The sequence below is a fragment of the Pecten maximus genome, chromosome 2 (genome assembly GCF_902652985.1).
Source record: "Pecten maximus chromosome 2, xPecMax1.1, whole genome shotgun sequence".
Taxonomy (NCBI): domain Eukaryota; kingdom Metazoa; phylum Mollusca; class Bivalvia; order Pectinida; family Pectinidae; genus Pecten; species Pecten maximus.
Genome location: NC_047016.1, coordinates 677,591 through 694,392, shown reverse-complemented (window position 1 = coordinate 694,392; position 16,802 = coordinate 677,591). Strand labels below are relative to the sequence as shown.

At 33.2% G+C, this 16,802-nt stretch overlaps 1 protein-coding gene across 1 annotated transcript in view; it reads left to right on the top strand.

Annotated features, from left to right (window-relative positions):
• The window catches only part of LOC117344156 (protein ABHD14B-like), a 29,909-nt gene that overhangs the window by 1,034 nt on the left and 12,073 nt on the right, over positions 1 to 16,802 (top strand). The window contains exon 2 of the mRNA XM_033906813.1: positions 7,251 to 7,514. Within this exon, the coding sequence (XP_033762704.1) occupies positions 7,278 to 7,514 (237 nt within the window). The 5' untranslated portion in view covers positions 7,251 to 7,277. The remainder of the gene's footprint in view (positions 1 to 7,250; positions 7,515 to 16,802) is intronic.

Genomic DNA, 16,802 nt, shown 5'->3' with positions numbered 1-16,802 from the left:
AAATCCAAGTAAGGATATAATTTGCATACATTCCTGGTGTAGGGCCAGAACGCACTAGCCTACTATATGAAAACATTGAATGTTCCGTCACCGTTTGGTGTCGCTAAGATATAAGGTGTAAATACAATAAAACCGGTGTGAAACCGTACGTATCTTACCAATATGGATAAATGAGATATTTATTTATCCCAGATCACCCATTTAGTCCCACCTAGGTGTTTTATTCCGTCAGTATAGACCCTTGCTTTACGCTAGTCAAAATTTCACGCTGTTGACCTGCCATTTTGTAAGTGACAGTACGACGCAACAACCCGAATCGGAACGCAATGGACCGAAAAGACCACATATAATTTATTGTGTTTTTCTTCTAACGTAGTTTGAATCAAGAAAACTAAGCTTATTATTTCACAAAACCTGTTATATTAAATTCAAAAATTCATAATTTCTTAATTATAAGCGGTAAAATCTATAGAAATAAAAGTTGTATCATCGCACATGGATTAGGTAATTAGGCCGACCGCGACCTACAATGTATAGTTAGCAACATGGCGTCGAATCCAGAATGAAATATTGACTAGCGTAAAGCGAGGGTCTATAAGGACTGAATAAAACACCTAGATGGGACTAAATGGGTATACTGGGGTAAATAAATATCTCATTTATCCATATATGTAAGTGTTATGTCATTCCCGATTTTATTGTATTAGGACCAAAATCTTAGCGACATGCCACATGTCAGCTGTCGGAGAATTCCACGTTTTCATATCGTAGTGTGCCAGAGGAGGCTAATAGAAACTCTGGCTAATTCCATATATGAAACTGATCAAAAGTGGGAATAACACTAATTATGTGTAATGATACTGGTTGCATAGTCAAAAACCTGCAATATATCGTATCTTAGGGCATCCATATAATATGGGTGTTAAATGTACCGGCTGTTTCATGTCTTCACATTAATATCATGTCACTGAGTATTTTTTGTTTTACTCTAGCCTATTTTATGGTTACTGTTTCTATCAAAAATGTGATTTCAATGATTTTTATAAAATCATAATACTTGTACATTTTATTACGTAGCGTCTTATAGAATACAACACGTTTTCATTTTGTGATGAATCAACATGATAGCCGTCATTGGTGGATAGTATCCATCTTGGCTGTCTGTCAATCAAACGCAATAGAAATGGGTACCTGGCCGTACACGAATTTCATCGGTTGGATTGACAAGTCACCTTATACAAAGCAGATGACACTGAAGTTCGTCACACCTCAGTGAGCATTGTTGCTGTCAATCAAACGCCGCGGAAATGCTTTGCGCGTATTTCATTGGTTGATAAGAATGATTTACAAGTCATTCTCCGTGCACAGGTAAGATTTACAAGACAGTTACGAAATGTCTTGTTATTACTATGTATCAATCTTTTACAGATAAATATATTTGCAAATAAATGATAACTATTCTTTTAAAGTTTTGCTATCAGAAAGTTAGTTTTATCACGTTTATGACCATAACGAGTTAAATACATGTATATCAATCCATAATTTTACCATCGATCATTGGAATCGTGGAAGTTATTTAATTCATGTTTCGGTGTTTGTCTTGTTGAGTACGGCAATAAGATGCATGTTAAAAGCACACGATTTGTAAATGATCTCCATTTCGATAGTGATACTTCACGTATACGAAAGTCAGTACATGGTATTACATCAACAGTTTCTTTGGTATTTTTGATAATAAACATATTTATTTAACATTATTTAAGAAGACAGTACGGTGGTTTTTAGAAGATAAAAAACATATTTGCTGATTTTTTCATGTGATAACAATAAAATTTCAACGTATATTTTTTTTCTGAAGCGTATGATTTAAATATTAAGCTGTTAAAGCATTTCTCTATTTTATAATCCATGTGACACAATCAAATGTTTTTTCCAAAGACTATATTGCTAGAGATCATATATATTTATGAATATATATGAATTATATAAATTGTATTTGACATGTATTTTGAAAGTTCATTGCATTATCTAAAACATTTTCTAATAAAATATTTAACATAAAATGTGTTTGTTTTTAGTCATACATGTATATAAAACTTTAGTCATTTCAGTATATATCACAAGTGGTACATGTACAGAGTTAAAGTTCTTGGTGTTCAAATGCTGACGTGGTGAAACTCGGTGTTAAAGTGTACCAAGAACAAAAAAACGATATTCAAACATGGTATTTTTTGTAAAAACCAAAGAATGATGTCGCGAACCACATCAAAATCGGTTGGCCGAGTGCCGAGATAAAATCTATGCATTATATTCTATACAAAACCCGCTTCAAGTCATGAAGAACACTTAATTCAGAAAGTAATATATTATAATCATCATTATCTACAATAGACTAAATCTCTCACGTATGAATACCAGTGTTGGAGCCTGCAACAAACTTCTATGTACATGTATAACCTAGGCTCATGCCCGTTGTGAATGCCGAGCTACGAAACGGTGAGGTATTCATACGTGCACGAATCCAAGTTGGTATAGCGATGCATACCGACATAAAATCATGAAGTCTGAATGTGATTCATGGGGGGAAAAAAACATTTAAATTGCAACTTTTGGGACAAATTTGAATTTTGCCGGGAAACATTTTTCCAAGTTCTATTTCTCCGCAATTATTGATGACTTGTCCTTGAAACATCACACACAACGTGATTGAAAAAGACCATTTTGAATGAAATTTGTAATTTTTGATGTTTTGATTATTTGAACCCATTGACCTTGAATGAAGGTCAAGGGTCAAAGATAAGCATACATTTTTATTGTCAACTATATGTAAAAAAATATCAAGTATATCTGTAAATAGATAAAGAAGCAGAAACATTTCCAGAGCAATTTTGAGATTTTTCAATTCCGGCGGGAAAAACTTCGGTTTATTCATCGGAAGACCAAAAAAATGTATATTCCATCTCAGTGGATCATGCTCTTTCACATGCGATGATTACTCAATTTGAGACTGTGTTTTTGTTTACCTAATTTTGACTCAATAGCGAGGTCTTTACCTTGACACAGGATTCTCTGATAATATTCGACAGAGAAAAGTTAACACTGACTATGCATGAACGTCATGAAGAACTTAGCGTGCACGGAATATGGGGTCGCTCAAAAACATTATCAAAGTTCTATCTATAGTTGTGTGATATTGACCTTTAAATCCACGATCACGAAAATATCAAGGACATCATCGGTTCAATATCTCTATTATGTGCTAAAGTTATATATGAGCTAAAGTTTTAACAAGATTGGTGTAAATAAGAATGATAATAAGAACAACAAAACAAAACAAAAACAAAAAACATAACGAAAACGATACGGATTTCCATCCGAAATGGAAATCTAAATAATTGCGACTATGAATAGTACCGAAAGGTTTTCCTTCTAGCAAAGTAAAGTTTTCGGAACACCTCTGTTCCTCCTTTTCATTAACGGCCTTTCCGAATATGTACTTCCCAATGGTCGTCTCTTTCCCGATGAATCTATCTTTTGTAGACCCGTCAATACAGCAAAAGACAAATTAATTGTCATAAGGACATCAAAACAATGTCACTCCATCTCTACTACTCACTCCACCAACAATCCAGGTTGTCCCAAACACCCCGTACCTGTCCAATGACCTGTCTTGGGACTCGCATGTTGTGCATTTTTGCCATGGCGCATAGAACTCAAGGATTCTTAGGCTGTAACCTGTTCTGGTGGACCAGGCAGGTCAAAGCCATCGCTTACTCTGCCCTGGCCTGGTCAGACCCCTACTGGAATTCGGCTCCGCCTAGGACCCATACTGTGCAGACTACTTTCGTTGGAAAACTCCATGATTTTCTCGACAACGGTTGATCATGACTCCCTCATCAGATCACTGCAGAGTTCTAGGAGGGAGGCCTGGTTTGTCAGCTTCAATAAGATCACTGCAGAGTTCTAGGAGGGAGGCCTGGTTTGTCAGCTTCAATAAGATCACATACGATCTCATATTTCATAGTCATTGTCATAGGCCGACTTCAGGATCCGGGGGATCACTCCAGGGTCAATTACCCAATAGATTGTATATTGGGTATATTGATAGACTAGGAGAGTGTCTGTGATCCAGATAGAGTAATGGCTCCAATCTTGGAAATCCGTAATAATCATGATAATGAGAAGAAGCCCTTGAATGTCAAATCACATGGACCATATCAACACCGTGGGAAGGCCTGGAGAAGAAGGGATGTTACAATCTAGAAATAGAAAATTAACAGTTAGGTAATTGACATCACCACCCTTATCATACAACATGTAGGTATACATGTGTGCTGTCTGTATGTATACATGTGTGCTGTCTGTATGTATACATGTGTGCTGTCTGTATGTATACATGTGCGCTGTCTGTATGTACATGTATACATGTGTGCTGTCTGTATGTATACATGTGCGCTGTCTGTATGTACATGTATACATGTGCGCTGTCTGTATGTACATGTATACATGTGTGCTGTCTGTATGTATACATGTGTGCTGTCTGTATGTATACATGTGTGCTGTCTGTATGTATACATGTGTGCTGTCTCTGCTGGTTGCGTTAAACGTTGTAAGTAAAGATCAAAGTAAGCGGCTGATGTTGAATAGTCTGTAGTTTTCAAATTCTGCTGGATTTATCCGATAAACATGGCCAATGGAGTTATTGTTATTCATTTTGAAGGACTTTATAATGTCTCTTTTACCTGTTCCGATCTTCAATTATCAGTCGGCCGTGAGAGGGACACAGTTCCCTCCCCATTGGTATGCTAGTCGTCTGTTGGAAGATCTTGGTAACCCGGAACTCAATTAATCTCAAGATTTCATCCTTAGCGTATTTTCTCTGGGTCCGTTGGTTAACGAGATATGCTCAAGCATAGGTCATACCGTATAGCGGGAAATTTTAGCGGGGCTTTAATTTGGCGATTTGGCGGGTCCGTATAAAGATCGCCAAAATTTAACCCGTCAAATTTTAACACCGCCAAATAAAAAGACGCGAAAATTTCAATTTCCCAAATAGTTTCCTTTCTGACCGCCATTTACCTTTGATAACTCAAGAGAGTAACGACTTGTGCGTAACGTTGGTTGTTGCCTGGCAACTTTCGGCCAAAATGCCGATAGGTACATGTAATACGAATAGTTAGTGAACAACTACTCACGATATATGTATAGCAATACAAGTATGACATATATCGCATCATAATTATTTTTTGTGAAAACAAAGCCATCTACCCATACCATTCAATGAACTGATGTTAACACTTTACCTGTAGTCTCATTGTTTAACTTACCTGTATACATATACACATCATACAATAGATTACCATGGCAATATCTTACGGTTGATTAAATTCTCTTTGTCTGTTGCTTGTACACATACTCATATGTATGTTTTCGTCTGAATTTTTTTGGTAATACATGTAGTTTCCGGTTTCGAGACAGAGGATCGATAATACACAACACACTTAATCAACATGAATTGAATGTATGGACATAACATAATTAGATTCTATCTCTATATATCAGTAGGTAATATATATGCTCAACGTCAAATTAAAACCCTAGATTTAAGGGAAATCGCTAAATTTTAACTCGCCAAAATTTAACTTTCAGTTTTCATGACCAAATCGCCAAATTTTATGACCGCTAAAATTTCCCGCTATACGGTAGTATAGCACATGTATGGACTTCTATAACGCAATACGCCTCTCTTGGAAAAGACCCTCAAAAGAGAACGAAGGTGTTTGGAATGGTGGGGGCGGGTGATAGTATAAAGAGTGGGAAAATCAAAGGTTTTGAATGGAGATGTGTTTAGGAGCACATGTTTAAGATTTACTAAAATTTTCTTCAAAGTCTACATTTCATTAAAAACGAGCAGTAAGGATGGTAATGAGAAGTTTGGCCAAAGACTTGGTTGAGCAACTTCATAAGGAAATTATGAAATGCCAATAAAAGGATAAAACAAACCCGATTGGGAAACAAAACTTCTATAAAAAAAACAAGATATTTAATTAGGCTAAGCGAGGTGTAATAACCATTGTAGTGACTTTTATATTTGTTAAAATTGTGTGACAATACATCGTATACATATCTAATAGGAAAACAGCAATATAGCATTTAATGAACTACATTATATGTACACACATTAGATACATGTACACATCCGGACCGAATTGGAGGGTCCAGAGTGGCCATCTTGTTACAATCGTGGTCATAAATCGGAGAATTGCTCAACTCAACGTTATGAACATCAGAGATCAGAACGTGACCAAATGTGACAGCAATCGTGATGATCGTAAGAGAACTGAAGTGCACGTGATGGAAGGCTTGGGTATCGTAAGAGAACTGAAGTGCACGTGATGGAAGGCGTGGGGATCGTAAGAGAACTGAAGTGCACGTGATGGAAGGCGTGGGGATCGTAAGAGAACTGAAGTGCACGTGATGGAAGGCGTGGGGATCGTAAGAGAACTGAAGTACACGTGATGGAAGGCATGGGGATCGTAAGAGAACAGAAGTACACGTGATGGAAGGCGTGGGGATCGTAAGAGAACTGAAGTGCACGTGATGGAAGGCTTGTGTATCGTAAGAGAACTGAAGTGCACGTGATGAAAGGCTTGTGTATCGTAAGAGAACTGAAGTGCACGTGATGGAAGGCTTGTGTATCGTAAGAGAACTGAAGTACACGTGATGGAAGGCTTGTGTATCGTAAGGGAACTGAAGTGCACGTGATGGGAAGCCTATAGGGGCGTAAGAAAACTGAAGTCGCGACAGATGTTGATCAGTATCATATTGGCTTCGTACCAAACGCAACCGGTAGAAGCAGAACGTATTGAGATCATAGGAAAGCGTAGAAAAATTATATATCCTGCAATAAATCGTCGAGTTCCGGGATCCACGCTTTGTGGAAACTGTAAACATGCGGCTCTTTTATTATATATGGTGATGAAATGAGCAGTGCTGTTTATAACACCTCATTTCAACCATTAAACCGCTTAGGAGTCATGTCGACCGGTCAGATTTTGTTGTCCTTTTATTTGTTTCACCTAATTCCCTAGTTTTGCCTTCGACATTTCAAATTAATGATATAATTATACGTGCTGGAATCTTTGTAAACAGTTCGTCACCCCTAAAGATTTCAATACTGCATATGTGATGTTATATAAAAAAATCTGATTTATCTGGTAAAGTAACCACCACGCACTTGTCGTTATCAGGGAATGCGAGGTCACGTAGCTGGTTGAATGAGTCCGTCGGGTATTCAGCTGAACAAGGCCGCTGTTGTCGCCATACTGGTCGTGTGCGGAGGACTGGCCCTGTTTTACCGCTTCTACTGGCATACAACATCACCTTCATTGGATAAAAAAATGGAACCAAAGGGCTGGTTCACCACGATGAAGGCGGTCCCCGACCAAATCAAAGAGGCAGCAAAGAAGGCCGTGGTGGAGAAGAAAATAATCGACTTGACATTTGATGGCCAGGTAAAGTGGGCTGATTAACCATATAGACTATAGGTATACAGCTAAGGTATACATTTACCTCCCTAAGCTCAATAAAACAAAAAGCTAGGAGACAAAAAAAGTGGAAATATGTAGCTCACTTAGGTCTATAGAAACTAGGAGATGTAGATGAGGTATATAAATAACTAAGGTCAATAGAATCTAGGAGATATAGCTGAGGTATATAAATAACTCACTAAGGTCAATAGAAACTAGGAGATATAGCTGAGGTATATAAATAACTCATCAAGGTTAATAGAAACTAGGAGATATAGCTGAGGTATATAAATAGCTCACTTAGGTCAATAGAAACTAGGAGATATAGCTGAGGTATATAAATAACTCATTAAGGTTAATAGAAACTAGGAGATATAGCTGAAGTATATAAATAACTCACTAAGGTCAATATAAACTAGGAGATATAGCTGAAGTATATAAATAGCTCACTAAGGTTAATAGAAACTAGGAGATATGGCTGAAGTATATAAATAACTCATTAAGGTCAATAGAAACTAGGAGATATAGCTGAAGTATATAAATAACTCACTTAGGTCAATAGTAACATAGAGATATAGCTGAAGTATATAAATAACTCACTAAGGTCAATATAAACTAGGAGATATAGCTGAAGTATATAAATAACTCATTAAGGTCAATAGAAACTAGGAGATATGGCTGAAGTATATAAATAACTCACTAAGGTCAATATAAACTAGGAGATATAGCTGAAGTATATAAATAACTCACTAAGGTTAATAGAAACTAGGAGATATGGCTGAAGTATATAAATAACTCATTAAGGTTAATAGAAACAAGGAGATATAGCTGAAGTATATAAATAACTCATTAAGGTTGATAAAATCTAGGAGATATAGCTGAGGTATATAAATAACTCATTAAGGCCAACAGAAACTAGGAGATATAGCTGAAGTATATAAATAACTCATTAAGGTTAATAGAAACAAGGAGATATAGCTGAGGTATATAAATAACTCATTAAGGTCAATAGAAACTAGGAGATAAAGCTGAGGTATATATTTAACTCACTAAGGTCAATAGGAACTAGGAGATATAGCTGAGGTATATAAATAACTCATTAAGGTCAATATAAACTAGGAGATATAGCTGAGGTATATAAATAAGTCATTAAGGTCAATATAAACTAGGATATATAGCTGAAGTATATAAATAGCTCACTAAGGTTAATAGAAACTAGGAGATATGGCTGAAGTATATAAATAACTCATTAAGGTCAATAGAAACTAGGAGATATAGCTGAGGTATATAAATAACTCACTTAGGTCAATAGTAACATGGAGATATAGCTGAAGTATATAAATAACTCACTAAGGTCAATATAAACTAGGAGATATAGCTGAAGTATATAAATAACTCACTAAGGTCAATAGAAACTAGGAGATATGGCTGAAGTATATAAATAACTCACTAAGGTCAATATAAACTAGGAGATATAGCTGAGGTATAAACTAGGAGATATAGCTGAGGTATAAACTAGGAGATATAGCTGAGGTATATAAATAACTCATTAAGGTCAATAGAAACTAGGAGATATAGCTGAAGTATATAAATAACTCATTCAGGTCAATAGAAACTAGGAGATATAGCTGAGGTATATAAATAGCTCATTAAGGTTAATAGAAACTAGGAGATATAGCTGAGGTATATAAATAACTCATTCAGGTCAATAGAATCTAGGAGATATAGCTGATGTATAAAAATAACTCACTAAGGTCAATAGAAACTAGGAGATATGGCTGAAGTATATAAATAACTCACTAAGGTCAATATAAACTAGGAGATATAGCTGAAGTATATAAATAACTCACTAAGGTTAATAGAAACTAGGAGATATGGCTGAAGTATATAAATAACTCATTAAGGTTAATAGAAACAAGGAGATATAGCTGAAGTATATAAATAACTCATTAAGGTTGATAAAATCTAGGAGATATAGCTGAGGTATATAAATAACTCATTAAGGCCAACAGAAACTAGGAGATATAGCTGAAGTATATAAATAACTCATTAAGGTTAATAGAAACAAGGAGATATAGCTGAGGTATATAAATAACTCATTAAGGTCAATAGAAACTAGGAGATATAGCTGAGGTATAAACTAGGAGATATAGCTGAGGTATAAACTAGGAGATATAGCTGAGGTATATAAATAACTCATTAAGGTCAATAGAAACTAGGAGATATAGCTGAAGTATATAAATAACTCATTCAGGTCAATAGAAACTAGGAGATATAGCTGAGGTATATAAATAGCTCATTAAGGTTAATAGAAACTAGGAGATATAGCTGAGGTCTATAAATAACTCATTCAGGTCAATAGAATCTAGGAGATATAGCTGATGTATAAAAATAACTGACTTAGGTCAATAGAAACTAGGAGATATAGCTGGGGTATATAAATAACTCATTAAGGGCAATATAAACTAGGAGATATAGCTGAGGTATATAAATAACTAAGGTTAATAGAAGCAAGGAGATATAGCTGAAGTATATAAATAAGAAACTAGGAGATATAGCTAGAGTATATAAATAATATATACATGTATATAAATAACTCATTAAGGTTAATAGAAACTAGGAGATATAGCTGAGGTATATAAATAACTCATTAAGGTTAATAGAAACTAGGAGATATAGCTGAAGTATATAAATAACTCATTAAGGTTAATAGAAACAAGGAGATATAGCTGAGGTATATAAATAACTCATTAAGGTCAATAGAAACTAGGAGATAAAGCTGAGGTATATATTTAACTCACTAAGGTCAATAGGAACTAGGAGATATAGCTGAGGTATATAAATAACTCATTAAGGTCAATATAAACTAGGAGATATAGCTGAGGTATATAAATAAGTCATTAAGGTCAATATAAACTAGGATATATAGCTGAAGTATATAAATAGCTCACTAAGGTTAATAGAAACTAGGAGATATGGCTGAAGTATATAAATAACTCATTAAGGTCAATAGAAACTAGGAGATATAGCTGAGGTATATAAATAACTCACTTAGGTCAATAGTAACATGGAGATATAGCTGAAGTATATAAATAACTCACTAAGGTCAATATAAACTAGGAGATATAGCTGAAGTATATAAATAACTCACTAAGGTCAATAGAAACTAGGAGATATGGCTGAAGTATATAAATAACTCACTAAGGTCAATATAAACTAGGAGATATAGCTGAGGTATAAACTAGGAGATATAGCTGAGGTATAAACTAGGAGATATAGCTGAGGTATATAAATAACTCATTAAGGTCAATAGAAACTAGGAGATATAGCTGAAGTATATAAATAACTCATTCAGGTCAATAGAAACTAGGAGATATAGCTGAGGTATATAAATAGCTCATTACGGTTAATAGAAACTAGGAGATATAGCTGAGGTATATAAATAACTCATTCAGGTCAATAGAATCTAGGAGATATAGCTGATGTATAAAAATAACTCACTAAGGTCAATAGAAACTAGGAGATATGGCTGAAGTATATAAATAACTCACTAAGGTTAATAGAAACTAGGAGATATGGCTGAAGTATATAAATAACTCATTAAGGTTAATAGAAACAAGGAGATATAGCTGAAGTATATAAATAACTCATTAAGGTTGATAAAATCTAGGAGATATAGCTGAGGTATATAAATAACTCATTAAGGCCAACAGAAACTAGGAGATATAGCTGAAGTATATAAATAACTCATTAAGGTTAATAGAAACAAGGAGATATAGCTGAGGTATATAAATAACTCATTAAGGTCAATAGAAACTAGGAGATATAGCTGAGGTATAAACTAGGAGATATAGCTGAGGTATAAACTAGGAGATATAGCTGAGGTATATAAATAACTCATTAAGGTCAATAGAAACTAGGAGATATAGCTGAAGTATATAAATAACTCATTCAGGTCAATAGAAACTAGGAGATATAGCTGAGGTATATAAATAGCTCATTAAGGTTAATAGAAACTAGGAGATATAGCTGAGGTCTATAAATAACTCATTCAGGTCAATAGAATCTAGGAGATATAGCTGATGTATAAAAATAACTGACTTAGGTCAATAGAAAACTAGGAGATATAGCTGGGGTATATAAATAACTCATTAAGGGCAATATAAACTAGGAGATATAGCTGAGGTATATAAATAACTAAGGTTAATAGAAGCAAGGAGATATAGCTGAAGTATATAAATAAGAAACTAGGAGATATAGCTAGAGTATATAAATAATATATACATGTATATAAATAACTCATTAAGGTTAATAGAAACTAGGAGATATAGCTGAGGTATATAAATAACTCATTAAGGTTAATAGAAACTAGGAGATATAGCTGAAGTATATAAATAACTCATTAAGGTTAATAGAAACTAGGAGATATAGCTGAGGTATATAAATAACTCATTAAGGTCAATAGAAACTAGGAGATAAAGCTGAGGTATATATTTAACTCACTAAGGTCAATAGGAACTAGGAGATATAGCTGAGGTATATAAATAACTCATTAAGGTCAATATAAACTAGGAGATATAGCTGAGGTATATAAATAAGTCATTAAGGTCAATATAAACTAGGATATATAGCTGAAGTATATAAATAGCTCACTAAGGTTAATAGAAACTAGGAGATATGGCTGAAGTATATAAATAACTCATTAAGGTCAATAGAAACTAGGAGATATAGCTGAGGTATATAAATAACTCACTTAGGTCAATAGTAACATGGAGATATAGCTGAAGTATATAAATAACTCACTAAGGTCAATATAAACTAGGAGATATAGCTGAAGTATATAAATAACTCACTAAGGTCAATAGAAACTAGGAGATATAGCTGAAGTATATAAATAACTCACTAAGGTCAATATAAACTAGGAGATATAGCTGAGGTATAAACTAGGAGATATAGCTGAGGTATAAACTAGGAGATATAGCTGAGGTATATAAATAACTCATTAAGGTCAATAGAAACTAGGAGATATAGCTGAAGTATATAAATAACTCATTCAGGTCAATAGAAACTAGGAGATATAGCTGAGGTATATAAATAGCTCATTACGGTTAATAGAAACTAGGAGATATAGCTGAGGTATATAAATAACTCATTCAGGTCAATAGAATCTAGGAGATATAGCTGATGTATAAAAATAACTCACTAAGGTCAATAGAAACTAGGAGATATGGCTGAAGTATATAAATAACTCACTAAGGTTAATAGAAACTAGGAGATATGGCTGAAGTATATAAATAACTCATTAAGGTTAATAGAAACAAGGAGATATAGCTGAAGTATATAAATAACTCATTAAGGTTGATAAAATCTAGGAGATATAGCTGAGGTATATAAATAACTCATTAAGGCCAACAGAAACTAGGAGATATAGCTGAAGTATATAAATAACTCATTAAGGTTAATAGAAACAAGGAGATATAGCTGAGGTATATAAATAACTCATTAAGGTCAATAGAAACTAGGAGATATAGCTGAGGTATAAACTAGGAGATATAGCTGAGGTATAAACTAGGAGATATAGCTGAGGTATATAAATAACTCATTAAGGTCAATAGAAACTAGGAGATATAGCTGAAGTATATAAATAACTCATTCAGGTCAATAGAAACTAGGAGATATAGCTGAGGTATATAAATAGCTCATTAAGGTTAATAGAAACTAGGAGATATAGCTGAGGTATATAAATAACTCATTCAGGTCAATAGAATCTAGGAGATATAGCTGATGTATAAAAATAACTGACTTAGGTCAATAGAAACTAGGAGATATAGCTGGGGTATATAAATAACTCATTAAGGGCAATATAAACTAGGAGATATAGCTGAGGTATATAAATAACTAAGGTTAATAGAAGCAAGGAGATATAGCTGAAGTATATAAATAAGAAACTAGGAGATATAGCTAGAGTATATAAATAATATATACATGTATATAAATAACTCATTAAGGTTAATAGAAACTAGGAGATATAGCTGAGGTATATAAATAACTCATTAAGGTTAATAGAAACTAGGAGATATAGCTGAAGTATATAAATAACTCATTAAGGTTAATAGAAAGTAGGAGATATAGCTGAGGTATATAAATAGCTCACTAAGGTCAATAGAAACTAGGAGATATAGCTGAGGTATATAAATAACTCACTAAGGTCAATAGAAACTAGGAGATATAGCTAGAGTATATAAATAACTCATTAAGGTTGATAGAATCTAGGAGATATAGCTGAGGTATATAAATAACTCATTAAGGTCAATAGAAACTAGGAGATATAGCTGAGGTATATATTTAACTCACTAAGGTCAATAGGAACTAGGAGATATAGCTGAGGTATATAAATAACTCACTAAGGTCAATATAAACTAGGAGATATAGCTGAAGTATATAAATAGCTCACTAAGGTTAATAGAAACTAGGAGATATGGCTGAAGTATATAAATAACTCATTAAGGTCAATAGAAACTAGGAGATATAGCTGAGGTATATAAATAACTCATTAAGGGCAATATAAACTAGGAGATATAGCTGAGGTATATAAATAACTAAGGTTAATAGAAGCAAGGAGATATAGCTGAAGTATATAAATAAGAAACTAGGAGATATAGCTAGAGTATATAAATAATATATACATGTATATAAATAACTCATTAAGGTTAATAGAAACTAGGAGATATAGCTGAGGTATATAAATAACTCATTAAGGTTAATAGAAACTAGGAGATATAGCTGAAGTATATAAATAACTCATTAAGGTTAATAGAAACAAGGAGATATAGCTGAGGTATATAAATAACTCATTAAGGTCAATAGAAACTAGGAGATAAAGCTGAGGTATATATTTAACTCACTAAGGTCAATAGGAACTAGGAGATATAGCTGAGGTATATAAATAACTCATTAAGGTCAATATAAACTAGGAGATATAGCTGAGGTATATAAATAAGTCATTAAGGTCAATATAAACTAGGATATATAGCTGAAGTATATAAATAGCTCACTAAGGTTAATAGAAACTAGGAGATATGGCTGAAGTATATAAATAACTCATTAAGGTCAATAGAAACTAGGAGATATAGCTGAGGTATATAAATAACTCACTTAGGTCAATAGTAACATGGAGATATAGCTGAAGTATATAAATAACTCACTAAGGTCAATATAAACTAGGAGATATAGCTGAAGTATATAAATAACTCACTAAGGTCAATAGAAACTAGGAGATATGGCTGAAGTATATAAATAACTCACTAAGGTCAATATAAACTAGGAGATATAGCTGAGGTATAAACTAGGAGATATAGCTGAGGTATAAACTAGGAGATATAGCTGAGGTATATAAATAACTCATTAAGGTCAATAGAAACTAGGAGATATAGCTGAAGTATATAAATAACTCATTCAGGTCAATAGAAACTAGGAGATATAGCTGAGGTATATAAATAGCTCATTACGGTTAATAGAAACTAGGAGATATAGCTGAGGTATATAAATAACTCATTCAGGTCAATAGAATCTAGGAGATATAGCTGATGTATAAAAATAACTCACTAAGGTCAATAGAAACTAGGAGATATGGCTGAAGTATATAAATAACTCACTAAGGTTAATAGAAACTAGGAGATATGGCTGAAGTATATAAATAACTCATTAAGGTTAATAGAAACAAGGAGATATAGCTGAAGTATATAAATAACTCATTAAGGTTGATAAAATCTAGGAGATATAGCTGAGGTATATAAATAACTCATTAAGGCCAACAGAAACTAGGAGATATAGCTGAAGTATATAAATAACTCATTAAGGTTAATAGAAACAAGGAGATATAGCTGAGGTATATAAATAACTCATTAAGGTCAATAGAAACTAGGAGATATAGCTGAGGTATAAACTAGGAGATATAGCTGAGGTATAAACTAGGAGATATAGCTGAGGTATATAAATAACTCATTAAGGTCAATAGAAACTAGGAGATATAGCTGAAGTATATAAATAACTCATTCAGGTCAATAGAAACTAGGAGATATAGCTGAGGTATATAAATAGCTCATTAAGGTTAATAGAAACTAGGAGATATAGCTGAGGTCTATAAATAACTCATTCAGGTCAATAGAATCTAGGAGATATAGCTGATGTATAAAAATAACTGACTTAGGTCAATAGAAACTAGGAGATATAGCTGGGGTATATAAATAACTCATTAAGGGCAATATAAACTAGGAGATATAGCTGAGGTATATAAATAACTAAGGTTAATAGAAGCAAGGAGATATAGCTGAAGTATATAAATAAGAAACTAGGAGATATAGCTAGAGTATATAAATAATATATACATGTATATAAATAACTCATTAAGGTTAATAGAAACTAGGAGATATAGCTGAGGTATATAAATAACTCATTAAGGTTAATAGAAACTAGGAGATATAGCTGAAGTATATAAATAACTCATTAAGGTTAATAGAAACAAGGAGATATAGCTGAGGTATATAAATAACTCATTAAGGTCAATAGAAACTAGGAGATAAAGCTGAGGTATATATTTAACTCACTAAGGTCAATAGGAACTAGGAGATATAGCTGAGGTATATAAATAACTCATTAAGGTCAATATAAACTAGGAGATATAGCTGAGGTATATAAATAAGTCATTAAGGTCAATATAAACTAGGATATATAGCTGAAGTATATAAATAGCTCACTAAGGTTAATAGAAACTAGGAGATATGGCTGAAGTATATAAATAACTCATTAAGGTCAATAGAAACTAGGAGATATAGCTGAGGTATATAAATAACTCACTTAGGTCAATAGTAACATGGAGATATAGCTGAAGTATATAAATAACTCACTAAGGTCAATATAAACTAGGAGATATAGCTGAAGTATATAAATAACTCACTAAGGTCAATAGAAACTAGGAGATATGGCTGAAGTATATAAATAACTCACTAAGGTCAATATAAACTAGGAGATATAGCTGAGGTATAAACTAGGAGATATAGCTGAGGTATATAAATAACTCATTAAGGTCAATAGAAACTAGGAGATATAGCTGAAGTATATAAATAACTCATTCAGGTCAATAGAAACTAGGAGATATAGCTGAGGTATATAATAGCTCATTACGGTTAATAGAAACTAGGAGATATAGCTGAGGTATATAAATAACTCATTCAGGTCAATAGAATCTAGGAGATATAGCTGATGTATAAAAAT